The sequence below is a fragment of the Rhopalosiphum maidis genome, chromosome 3 (assembly GCF_003676215.2).
Source record: "Rhopalosiphum maidis isolate BTI-1 chromosome 3, ASM367621v3, whole genome shotgun sequence".
Lineage (NCBI taxonomy): Eukaryota > Metazoa > Arthropoda > Insecta > Hemiptera > Aphididae > Rhopalosiphum > Rhopalosiphum maidis.
This window is the reverse complement of record NC_040879.1, coordinates 34,734,359-34,749,405: the sequence shown is the minus strand read 5'-3', so window position 1 is coordinate 34,749,405 and position 15,047 is coordinate 34,734,359. Positions and strand designations below refer to the sequence as shown.

The 15,047-nt window shown below is 26.1% G+C and overlaps 1 protein-coding gene across 1 annotated transcript in view; it reads right to left on the bottom strand.

Annotated features, from left to right (window-relative positions):
* LOC113557150 (neurexin-1) overlaps positions 1 to 15,047 on the bottom strand; it is a 232,115-nt gene that overhangs the window by 68,924 nt on the left and 148,144 nt on the right. Inside the window, exon 4 of the mRNA XM_026962482.1 lies at positions 4,106 to 4,268. Coding sequence (XP_026818283.1) covers positions 4,106 to 4,268 — 163 coding nt within the window. The remainder of the gene's footprint in view (positions 1 to 4,105; positions 4,269 to 15,047) is intronic.

Genomic DNA, 15,047 nt, shown 5'->3' with positions numbered 1-15,047 from the left:
ATAATTGTGAACTGTAGTTGGTACCATTAATTATAAAGGAAAATTAACTTTTTTATACAATTTTTAATTTATTACCTATATAATTATTATTAATGATCTTATTATTATGTTAATTTTTATTTTAATCCACGCAATAAAAAAAAAAATACTGTCTCATATGTGTTAATGTACAAAGCAGAAACGCTGAATTTTATTATAAATATACAATGAATTTAGAAAAAAACAAGCACATACTTATCTCAATCGGTACTATCTTAATCAATCTATATCATCATAGTATATGGTATATTATAAGTAGTAAGCGCCGTTAAGTATCTAAAGACTTAAACATAATCTATAGTCGAGTCACTTTTGTCATTCAACCCACCAAATTTTCACCCTAACCAATTATACCGTTGTCCGCCACAACAATGTAATAAACCCGATAATAATGCTGAAGGTTTAGTAGAAGCGTTATATTACATGGTCTATAGAATATTACTTAATATTTATGTTACACAATAATCTTACTAAAGTTTTAGTTGAATTTATCAAAACCTATAAAAAGTAATCATTAGTGCTGTACACATAAATATATAAATACATTCTAAATTGGTAAGCAAGCGTTAGGGAGGTATATGAAGTGTTCGATATTTCTATAAGGAACGTGTTTGTAATATAAGTGTATAATAATATTATATGTTCATCCTTTATGAGGGGTTAAGCTAATATCGAAAAATCGACATATTATTTCGTTGAGTCGATGGTCATTATATGGAGGCTCTTTCAAAACTCGTTTAAACGGCATCTCATGGTTCTGCATAACACTTGTGGTAAGTGACGCAAAAAGCGGTTTATTAGGAAATCTAGAGACAATATTTTTTTATCACTAATCTAGCTAAATGAGGAAAAACATTACAACCTTAACTTATCTAGTCAAACTCCATTATAATGTTGATAATTTGGGAAATATATTGTCTATTTTAACGCCATAAAATGATTCACAACGTAATTTTTTATGCTATAAATTATTCTCGAATATCAAATAATGTAATCATTTTTTATATACGCGTTATTCTGATGATGAACTTCAGATATTAACGTGAGGTGCGCCTTATTAATGACTAGTTTCATGATTTGTCACTAAACTGTGGGTACGAGTGTACGACAGAGTAAGCACTAAAGTCTAGTCTAATCTTGATATGTACTTTCCATCTTATAGCTTTGTTTCTACGAATGAAATATTTTCTAAAACTACCTATTCAAAGTCTAAAACTTAAATATTCGTAATCTGATCATTTAAATTTCTATTAAAATGATATAATTAATATGTAGTCTATTAAGAATAAGGTTGATACTGCTAATTTGGTTTCTGAAAATTTGTCCTATCTATAATGTAAATAGGTTTTTTTGATCCGATTTTTTAACAAATATTTAGTTTTTTGATCTTCTTGATTATTTCACAATATTAAATATGTTGAACATAATTTGTTTTTATCCTATAATTTAAAATGAATTAGTTCTGACTCTCCACGCTCACTAGAGTGATTTTATTTGAGATTTTTTTTTAAAATTTATTTTGTATTTAATTTTTTGTAAACCATTTGATGAAAGCATTTTTTTCTAAATTAAAAAAACTTATCTCTGTCACGCATATCCAAAAGTCAGGTTATGTAGTTGGCGTATCGAATTGCCATCCAATTTCTATTCTCAAAAACTTTTCCAAGCTCATTGAGTCTGTTGTCTTACGTTAAATTTAATCTTCAGTTAATTGCAAACAGTGTGACGAGTAGCATGGCTTCCGTCCCGAAGTTTGACATTGACATGCAATAATATGCCTTTCAGTAAATACGTAATGGATGAGTTTTCAGAAAATGGCCGGGTTGATGTAATCTATTTAAACTTTTTAAAAGCCTTCGATCGTGTAAATTATACAATCCTACAAAATGTTTTTCTTCACATTAGACCTATCCTTTTTCGGCGCCATTATGCACCATTAAATGATAAAATAATTTGTGGTTTGAAACCATGTCTTGGTCATAGAAATAATAGAAGAAGTGGACTTTGTAAACGATTTAATTATATTTATTAGATTAAATCTTTTTTTTTTTTAAATGTATATTGTAACAATAAATTAAAGAAATGGAAGAGGGGTAGGTGGAGATAAACACAAACAACTTATAGTAATTGTAATAAAATTAAATACTAATAATATTAACATGTATAGATATTTATCGTATACAGCTGACTTCTGAAGCTTTATCCCAAAGCTAATAATAATATAACCATAAAAAATATATCAGTTGAAAAACAGATTATAAAAATGCGACTATTTTTCTTCTGTTTCTACAAAGTACATAATTGAAATAGATTATAAAGCACAACCACAAGTAAATCGTGTTTTGTATCGATCATGTAGTATTATTTCAGAAACTGGAGACTTAAAATAGAAAATAATATCAATATTCCGAACAATTCTATACAAATAGTTCATGACCCAGTGAACCAACAATGTGGTATGATATATTCAAAGATGAATATATCGCAAGATTTTTATCAGCAACCAAAGAAATTAATTAGGATGTTTGTCTCGGACAAAGAAGAGGATATGGACTGTATACAACTATGGTTATTTTATATATATACGATAATTTTATAAATGTATTTTATCATGGACAAAGATAAAGCGGGAAAACTTGCATACCGATTAGTTCAGTTACTAAAAACAAAATAAATAGTAATGTTAATATACAGTAAATACAAAATAAAAAACTTAATTGAATAATATTAGAGGATATCAATCAATCTTGGTGGGTAGTTAGCAGAAAATTGGATGATCTAATTTATAGTTTTGTCGGTCGATAATAACAGTAAGAGTACACAATATCAGAAATAACTGAAAATATTTAGTATTATAGATACGTCAACTGTTCAAAAACGTCAAGCTGAAAATATGACAAACATTGAAGCGTCAAAGAATTAAAATATACGTTGGTGGTGACAGCGACAAACCAAACATACAACAATATGTATGATGAACAATAGCGCGCTATCAACAGAACGTGATAACAACAAAAATACCATACGACACTGTTATTATTATTTTTTTTAATACCATTCAGCGAACATAAACAGAAAACCAGTGGTTGTACTACATAATATATACCATAATAATATTATTGATACTCATACCTACCGAATACAATATAATAATTTGAAAAAACATAATGGTTTGTATATATATTATCTCTCGGTCATAATTATGATTAATTAATATAAATAAATCTTTACATATTTTGGTAAGGCTTTATTTTTTTTTAGATATGCTCATTTAAAATAAATATATTATTATGATTAATAATCTAATTTATTATTATTTATATATATTATTTTATGTAAGTACTTAATAAAGGTACACACATTTTTTTAATTTTTTTTTTTTGTTTATGTTTCTGGAAAAATATATTTATGCTGAATATTAAAAAAATATATTCTATATTAAATTTGTTGTGTTTTAGATAAATGAGTTATTTAATTTTAATTTTCGAATACCTATTACGTTAATATGGTTAAGTTAAATTTATTATTAAAAACTAAATTTATGTACAAAAACACTAAAGGTCGTTAGTAATTGACTAAAAACAGTTCTTAGAAAAATATAATTTATTTATTTCCTAAGTATAACCAAAATACACTGTCATTGTCTAATCTTAAATTCTAAAAGTTCTCTGACATACTGGTAATATAGGTACTAATATATTACACTACCAGTTGTAATCAAAATATATTATAGTTTTAGTATAAATATAATAATATTATCATAGAATTATTAAACTAGGTAAACTGAATAAAAATTGCATGAAAGACAATATACATATAGCTCAAAGTGTGTAGAAGAGAATTTCTTCGAATTTTAATTTCGAAGTACGTTTATAAAGAATATTATTTCTAAAGCTAGTGAAAACACTGAAAAAGCCAAAAGCATATTATAAATACAACGATTTACATGGTAGATTGCAATGACAAAACATATATTATAGAGCTCATTAGAATTATTTTTTCGTCATGAACTTAAGTGATGCTTAGAAATTCCGTTTACTCGACAATCATAAGTATGTACACGTACCTATCTCGCAGTAGGCTCCTTCAAAATTTTTATCGCGGCATTGACATTTTGGGCCATCGTCTGTAGATATGCAAATCCCACCATGTTGACAAGGATCGTGTTTTTCACATGCATCTGAATTACCTCCACCACGGCGATTCCCGTTAATTCCTCCACCATTAACCTGCAACAAAAAGTAATAAAATTAAATTATTTTTAATAAAATCAATCATTGAATATCAAATAAGTTAAACTAAACAAACAAATAATTGCAGATTATTTAATGAAAATTAACATATGTCTTCTCTATACCTATCCCTGTTTTTCCAGGGACTCCATTTCAATACGATTCAATATTTAAAATCGTTCAATCGTACAATAACACATTAATACAATCAAATATATTAAACATCAAGCATGTGTGATAACATTATTCTACATACTTAGTCTAACATATTAAATATAATGATAAATCATTAGAAGTATTATGATACCATACTACTATTAAACTAAAAAAAAAAAATTACGAATTGTTATGCTCTAAGTATATAGTGAAGACTTAATTAAAAATAAATGTGTGCATTTTTGTTTTAATGATAGCTAACATTAATTATGAAAACAATTATACGATAAGTTTCTGTAAGAATTGTATAATATATTAATATCTATAATTATGATTTTTAATATTTTTATTGCTTTATATTTTCTTAAATTTTCGACTTATTTGAATGAAAGCATACATTTTTCATTTTATATTCTGAAGTAAAATATTTTGAGGCATAAAATGTAAAATTTGGATGAGTAGTTTATGAGTTATAAGTATTTAAAACTAAGATAAGCGAAGTGTAGTGGTACGTAGATACCCCACAAAATGTTGGTCATTATAACAACTTATAAGCTACTTATATGAATTTCAAAAAATTATTCTGTTTTAAAAGATGAAATAAAAAATGTATGTTATAATTCAAAAAAGTAAAAACTTAAAAAAATAGTCATAACGATAAAAATATTTAAAGAAAAAATTATTTTTATTGGAAATTATTAAAAAAAAAAAAAAAATTATAGACTTAGAAATAATAAATATTGTTCGACGAAAGAAAATTTTGGAACTACATAGAATAATAGGGTTATTATCATAAATATTTAATTTGCAATGTTAATGCTATATAATTATGTAAAAAAAAAAATTATATTTCTATTCATTATGACAATAATTCATTACAAATATATTGAATATTATTAAGTGAATTTGATTATTTTATAATATTATCATAGGTTAGGAATACAACTAGTATTCGTTGATAGATATATAACTAATACATAGCTAAACTTAATAAAGCTTGAATTTTAAATGGTTGTATTAATATAATAAAATATGATATAACTGTTTCATTTAAGACTTGAAAAATTAAAATAATAATCTACCGCTATATCTCTATGTAAATGTTGTACTAAATAAGAGACACCGTAGAAATATTATACTACATACATATATGCATCGTACTTTAAAACATAATATCATACAGGTATATAATATTATATTATGCATGTACAGTAAATAAGAATGTGAAATGTATTTGCATTTTGCTCCGTTACACATACTTTTCAAGATGATATGTTCAAAATGTTCATATTATATACGTTTGCTATCTACAACTGAGTTCTGCATTGTAAGAAAAAAAAATGATTACACGGTAAATAAAAAAAGTTCATATTTATTTGTATAACTATAATTTTATAGCGAATGCAATTTATTTGCACCAATTTATAAATATATACTATCATAGTTAAGTAAAATGTTGTAAGAAATTCGTGTATTTAATATTTTGTTTATTTGATTGATATTAATATTATTTTAAATATTTTTACTTAATTATATTTATTAAATAGAATTATAAATTGTATTGTTAATTATAGAAGGTATTCTATAATTTGGTAACTCAATATTTTATTGATTAATAATTGAAAAAAAAATGATTTGATTGATAACTACTTTAATATGTAAATTTAATACATATGCACATAATATGAAAATATTAAAATTAATTATTAGTTTATCATTATAATTTGTATGTTTGTCATAAAAGGTATTATAAATAATATTCAAGTGTTATATAATACACTATAATATATAGACACGTAATAATATTATAAGTTTAAAAATGAATGTGATTATTTCAGAAATATAATCGATTAAACAAATTGAGAACAATAATTTATTTATTGGGTTTGTAATTCAAACAAAAGTAAAATATTAAATATATTGGTGTATATAGTGTATTAAATGGGTAATTAATAACAAATTGTTTATTTATTATATTATTAATATGCACTATACGTAATCACTAACGTGGTTGTTGTAAGTGCAGTCACGATCCTTCAATATGTTCATAAGCTCCAATGTGTCTTCAATAAATTTAAAACCAATAGACTTACCTAACTTAACCATAAACGACAAATAGTGCATTTATAATGCAAAAATGTGTTAAAATAAAAAAAAAGTTACTATTTCGTGTTAAAATTACAGAGAATTTTTTTATAATATTTTTTTTTTGCATACAACTTAAATAGAATAAATTAACCATCAAAAACTGTCTTTTCTCTATAGCGAGTAGTACGTTTAATATTATATAGTTGTGTAGGCAACAATAATATAACAATAATCGACTAATTTTAACTCCTTTATAATCTTACTTTATTGTATTATATTTTTAACTATTGGGGTTGGTTTTATTAGGTAGTATTTATTGTTTAATAATGATTTTTAAAATCGTTTTATAAATTCTAAAAATGTGATAAACGGTATGCATCGTTTTTCAATACAAATTATTTGAGAAATTATATCCATCGTGAATTCAATCAATATCACTGTACTACTCTAAATAATATGATTTTTTTTATCGTATAGTATAAATGCAGTTATTGTAGTTAGAAAACCACTCTATTATCCAGATTCCAGTAATACAAAATTGTTTAATGAACTCGCGGAAAGCTTAATAAATAGTTTTTGGTCATTCGTTATTCATAAATTTCATCGAATAACCATTTACGTAAACCAATTCAATCTAATCATTCATGTAGCTATAAAGTAATTGTACAGTGTTTCAAAACTCACCCAATTGCCAATGAAAGAATAATCCTATTAAAAAAAGGTAATGTAAATAGTATTATGTAATATTAAATACTTTCATACTTTATAATATGTTAAATACAACATTTTAATATTTAATTTCAATACATGCTTACCATTAAATATAGAACAAAAAATATATCATAAATCATAATGATCCAGTTATTTTTTTTTTAAGGTATTAGAAGAATATCAAAAGATTTTAAAGCTTATAAAATCGATTATGTTTTCTATAATTTTCTCCTTAGTTTGTATAATGATAATGATATTAAAGTAGTATTTAATATTTATCATTCTTAACTTAATGACACTATTGGTACCAGTGATAATATTTTTAATTATCTTATTGTACATTAATATACAAAAAATAATTTAGGTATAATATACATAATAGTTATACATATTGTTAACCATATATAATATATACCAATACATATTTTATAATAACCTTACGACTAAAATATCTGTTTTTATTTTATCTGTTCAGTGTAGGGTTTTAATATATTAATTATATGAATTTACATGCAATAAAACTATTAAAATATTTTGCCATATTTATTTTTGTGTGATATAGAAAACCTCTCTTTAGGGATAATAATAAGTAACAGTTACAAATATTTAAATTATTGAATAATATAAGCAATAATATTAAATAAACTTAGGTATAAAATAATATGTATTTAAAATTTAAACACAATTCTTCAATAGTATTATTACCAATAAAAATTACAAACTAAATATATGTACAGCTTTTATTTTAATCAATAATGTGTCACATTTAAATATTTTGTTCAAAATACAACTAGGCTTTTACTATTAGCATATTATAATTTACAATATACAAAACCAGTTGTAATAAAAATATTGAATTAATTTTAAAACTGTGAAATGAAAATAACAAATTAATAAAAATAGTTTGAGAGTTAAAACGATTGTTTTATCATTAGACAAAATAATGGAATTATATTTATAAAGAAAAAACTATTAGGAAAAATGCCATAGATACATTATATTTTTATTATTTTCCCCGGACTATGCGATATGTGTGTGTGTGTGTGGTAGTGGGTATTGACATTCAAGTAAAATAAATAATTGAAAATATGCATTTAAAAACAAAACAAAACATTTTCCACTACTTTCGGCCACACGTATAACCTCACATTAGTAGTGCTCGGAATCGCCAACTCTGCTCAATGCATTTATATTTTTTTTGTATATTATCATCTTTGAATAACAAAAATAAAAGTGAAACAAATCATTAAATAATAATGACATAGTAAATGACAGCACTGAGGTATACTAATAAATTTACCCGCAGCTGCCACACAACGTTATACAATTTATGCATATATGACGTTATATAAACTAACACCGGATATAATATTATATGCACGTGTACGAGTTTATATAAAAGTTTGTGGAATAATAATTAAGCACGCGGATTGTTTGCAGGTATTGAACAAGAGCCGTATAATAAATACGACGTGTTTGAGCGTTTCACTGAATTTTAAGTAATAAACTCTCACGTAAATAACGTCGGTACAAGTTCGTCTGGTAATTTTTAGGATAATAATAATAATAATAATTATTATTATTATTTTGAGTACGAGTATTGGTGTTACTTTCACACCACCGAGTTCTTAAGAGAAATCACTACGTCGCTGCAAAATGTTTTTATCTTCGCCAGCCCCGTGCCATACTCACTTCCACGATCACTTAACCCTTAACCTATCCTTTTGGCAAACAGGCATATGACATTTTTCCTTTCGGTCTATACCCAAATACCTTCTCCCGTCATCCAGCCGCACCCCCTCTCAGTACACTAGCTAAAACGACATCACGCCGTTTCCACCCCCCCCCCCCCGTCAGTTGGCCCTTAGCAAAAGTGTAAGATATAAAATGAAATTTATAATAAACAGAAAATAAGAAAGAAAATAACAAATCGCATATTTCACTGCACGCGTGTTCCGGGTCGCCACTTTACCCTGCGTCAATAACCTCCGTTCTCTTGCACATCTACAGCTCTTTTAACACTTTGATATTTTTATCATTCAACTCTTTCCTCCCTCCTACTACACCACCCACATCGACCTCTCGTGTTTGACCCTCTTTATCGTTGCCATCGACGACGTCATATCTACAACTACTACTACTACTGCTACTACTATTACTACTACTACTACTACTACTACTACTACTACTACTACTACTACTACTATTACTAATACTACTGCTACTACTACTACTACTACTACTACTACTACTACTACTACTACTACTACTACTACTACTACTACTACTACTACTACTACTACGACTATTACTATTGTTGCTAATATTACTACACCAACTAATACCGCCACTAACACAGTAGCATTTTATTATATGATGTATACAGTTATATTATAAACGTATAATAGTGGAGTTGTAGACTGTACGCGCCAATATTGATCTGTGGATGCGGTAGCGGTGACTGAGAACTCCCTCGGGTTGGCGTTAAAAACGTGGGCCGTCGACGATAAGCGGTGGGGTAAGGGGAAGTATATAGCCCACTGTTGGCCGGTGGCTACCCCTCCGGTCCGGCCGATGGCTGATCGCCCAAACCACCATACCCCTTCTGTCGCCGCCACCACTACCACCACCACCGCCACCACCATAGCCGCCGACCGACTCCGAGCGTTGTACCGACCATATACATCACACACACACACACACACACACACTCGTACGATTTCTTAGTCTTATTTTTCATCTTCGTTTCCGCGTGTCTCCACGTCGCCGGAATCCGAAAACTTGGCGGCAGCGAGACAATAACAATATAACGCCATACCAATTGCAGCAGTTTGCACCAGCTGCGCTCGGCGTCCGACAGACATAATGGCGCATGTTTTATTGACGGCACATTATACGATTGTAATAATATCACGGTTAAGCAAGTGATTTTATTTATGTTATTATTATTATTATTATTATTATTTAAATTAACTTCTTATATGAAAACTATTACAACTCATCACAATTATTGTAAACAATATAATATAGAACAGTAAAAGTAACCACTAGCTGATCGTAGTCAAAACGTACATGACAAAAATATTAATATTAATAGAAAATAATACAGTGATAAATGGTCATTAATTAAAGCTGATAATGAAACGAAGTTGGAATATTTTAGATCTTAATGAGCGTATGATAAGTAGTCGAGTGGATACGATTGTACGAAGACAAGTCGTACGAAAATGATTAAGGAGAAATAGTTTATGGTATCGAGAGCATTAAGAACTGAAAAAAAAACACTTCTTGTTGTACGATCGTATAATATCGCAGTATTTTCATCCGTAGGTCCGGAACGATTTTCGTATTATATTATATTATCACATCGTGTAAACGATATAATTTATTTTTCTCTAACGGTTCTATTATTATTATTTTGGCTCGAATAGTCTTCCACCACACACGGGCTACAAGATGAAAAAAAAAATAACTATAATATACGATCAGCTATACAGCGCCCTTAATCAATATCATTTTATGCCGTTCTAACATTATAACTTCATCTTCATGTTTTTTATCGTACTCCTATATATATTATACATAATATATAAATATATTTATAAGGAGACCTACCTATACCAATTACGCGTTTGTTAGCTTTCAAACAACTAGCAATCTCTCGTTACGAGTCATAAAATCATACAGTTTTCGTTAATCATGTCCGGCGAAGTTATTTATTTCTTTATAGATTTATTATTATACATATGCTTAAGTATACATTAATATTTCAAAAAATATTTCAATTAAGATTTCATATTATTATATCATACATAATATAATGTTTACAGTCATCGCGTGGCAAGTAGGAATAGCGCTTTACTGCACTCGCTCATGAAAATATCTAAAATACATATTACTGTGTTATATGTCATGTTTCCTATCATAAAATTAATTAAAACACTCATAATTTATATGATGAAATTACATGATTCATCAGACTCTACTTCATAACCGATAACTAGTTTAATATTGACAAACTATGATTAAAATAATATTTAATTTTATTTTTATTTATTTAAATATATTATTATAATGATTATTTTATTTAGTGAACAATTTAAAGTCACGCCCATTATTATTAGATACACTATAATATTATGCTTTTTAAATTCAGAATCCAATAGAAATGATGAAATTCTATTTTGCGACAATTCATTTTTTTTTACACAATTTAACACTTTTTCATTCTCAAACAGTGTTCTAAAAAATAGGTGAAGTGTAAACAAGCGATAGAAAATTAGATTTGAATTATTTATTGGATCAAAGTGTTTAGTATTCAGTAGAGAAAATTTGAAAAAATACTAAAATCACAAAAAGTTTAAGCTGCTTGTTTTAGATTATTTAAAGATTTTTTTATACTTCTTTTCATGTGTCTTAAGTTAGAAATGTATTGATCTAGAAACTACGAAATCAAAAATTGGATACACATAATTATTTGATTAAGTATTTTAGAATTTTTCAAATATTACTTAATTTTCTTTAAGTAATGGGATACGCCATTTATTTAATAAATGATTATTTGTACTTAGAATAAACATAACAAATATAAGGTATTGATATATACCTTCATATAGTTAAGGGTCTATAATATAGATAACACGTTATATAATATAACTATAATAAGTAAAACAATATAATATTAGTAGATATTATACTCTTTGGACATTATATTATTATTAGGATACTTTAACTTGACATTTTAAAAGTTTTTCAACATTAACAAAACATTTACCTATGTATATGCAAAACTTTATACAATTTAAATTTAAATTATTAATAACATCTTATTTAAATAAATAAATATGAAAATAGTATAGAAAATAAGTTTTGAAACTTTATTTTTATTCATGTATAATAACTTTTTTTGAATAAACTAAATAGGACGTTTAATAGATGATTAGTCAAAACTATAGAGATTTCATAAAAATAACTTTATCAAAACATAATAAGTGTAAAAATAATTGTTTGGTATAGGAACTACTTACTATAATTTAAAAAAATATATTAATTTATGGTAAATGTAGAAAAAGTCGACTCTACACTTTATAATTTTATCTAAAAAAATGGAAATAGTGATATTATAATACGAGGACAAGAGAACGATTACTAGAGATATTGACTTTATTCCATGCTAATGTAAGATGATTCAATATTTAGTTAAATATTAAAGATGATGGTTCCCGTTACTCTTTATGGTTTAGTTACAGTAGTTAACTTTAGTGTTGATTTACTCACTATTAAATCGTTAATTTTGGTTGTATGAAAATAAAAAATAATTTTTAAAAATGTGTGTTTATGATGATAAATAATTTATAGCTACGTCTTTATAAATATATGTTTTTTCAATTTATGAATCAATATAATATAGACCATAGTATGTATAATAATTTATACTGCATAGTATTTGTATTATGTTTCAGTATATAAAATTGTGTTATCTACTCTGATTCGATATCATAATAGTTTGTATCTATATTTTATATATATAAAGTTTTTGTTTTTATATCTTTTAGTTTGAAAACAACGTAGTCCATTATTATTATTGCGTATGCTAGTTACACGATTTAAGTATGTTACTTACCTATTTACGTATAAATAAATGAATCGATAACTTTATAAAATGTAAATAAGATGAAACTCAAAGTATATTTTGATGTATAATGTACCTTGGTTGAGAAAAAAACAGTAAACGATTAAACGATTGTCATTTGTAAGAGGAAAATATGGCTCATGTTTTCGGCATTCTTTATTCTTTTAAAAATTCGTTTTGAGTCCCGAAATAGCAACAACATAAAAGTGAAAATAACAGAAAGTTGGTTATTATTATATATATATATATATATATATTTATATTAATATTTGAAGTCAAAATGGTTTTTCGTTTTTATGACGCTGTGACGTTGTACTTAGTAACCATTAGATAGTTGTTAAGCCATTCGTTCATCTGCAGTGCTCTCTGGATGCTGTGTTTAATTATTTCTTAAATTAATATTATTCCATTGCTGTTTGATCTCTTGTATATTAAAACAACAATGCCAAGATAAAGGATAAACAACAAGCAAAAGGAAGAGAAAAAAAACCGAAAACTGTAAACCACACAACACGGCAATGGCAAAATCGATCGTCTCTTCGTGTTTGTTACGGTTATAGGGTGACTCGTTCTTTGTACGATGAAATTCTTTTCAGGGTGTGGTTAGGTTATAGACGAATTAATTGGGTACATGTTTGGAATAATGCGGTATCTAATCTAACCGCGGAGTCATATAATATATAACAAAAGCGGTACTCGCGTGCAACAACAAGGTGATGTAAAGTTCAGCAACGGGTAGGACGTTTTATGATACTGCGTGGGTACTGTGTTTTACCTAGTATGACGACAAAATATAAATATATCACTCTCATCGTTACTTGAGCTTTATAATTATATAATATTATAATAGACGACACACAACTCTTATCACGTGCAAAGCACTTGGTTATCCAATACAAACAAGAATATATTATAAAAATAATAAGCAATATTATTCGTTCATTCATGTTCGGTGAAAATTATTTTTTATAAAATTATTCATGGTTATCGATTGAAATTACAAGAACGCATTGACATATCATCAAAATTAATAAACACAAAATAAAAATTCTTAGGTTTTTTGAAAACAATACAAAATTTGGGTGTGAAATTAAAACAACGAGAACATGTTATCATTCCGCGCTGACTACTGAATGTTGATTCGTTCTAAGGGTGGGACCAAAAATAGACCAAAAGCTGTTGTTAAGTAAAAGTTGTTAAAGAAATGTTGTAATTTTCCGATATAATATTAATATTATTTTTGAATTGTATTATCCTAGAAATTCTAGGTTTTAAGGCACTTTTTGTACACATCTATTTTTTAATGTTAACAATAAATTTTTAATATCTGTTATTGCAGTATAATATATTGTAATTTGCTATTTTTTTTTTAAGGCAAATCTGGTTAATTTTTATAAATTATAATAAAACACGTATTCTATTATTATATTATACCAATAGAACGGCGCAAAATTTATCAACGTTTTATTATTATAACCTAACCTATAATAAGTATAATGCATTAATAATAATAATAGATTTAATTTAAACGGTATTGAGTACAGTTCATAATTTAACTAAGTATTCACACTAGTTATATTAACCAAACATATGAAGATTGACAGAAATTAATTAAATAACGGTATACGTATGTATATTCATATATTTATAAACAGTCAATTTAATAACGCCAAATAATATTTGTATATAGTATGTACAATTAGAATATTAGAGTAAGGGTACTAAATTATTCAATTTCGTGGTCCGCTTGAGAGAATGCGGAAATATTGAATTATTCAATAAACTATCATAGTATCATGTTGTTTTAAAAGCTTGGCAATAAATTGTACAATTGTATAAAATTTGTAATGGTTATTTAATTTTTTTATAATGGATAAACTTGAACCACTTAAACACATATCATAATTTCATACGATATTTAACAACTATCGATATTTTTTATGTAGATTGGTACCAGAAATTATTTTTAAAGCATATGAATAATTCATCAAAAAAAAAAAAACTAAAATATTCATACATTTTTTTGATTATATTTTAAGTTTCACGTGAAATAAACAATATAAGTACATAACTAATAATATGTAATATGAATAATAAACTTTTAACTATATGATATTAGTTATTCTAACACGTTTTCGTATATTAATGGAATTTTGTGAATTTATTTGGATTGTTGTACTGTTTTTTAT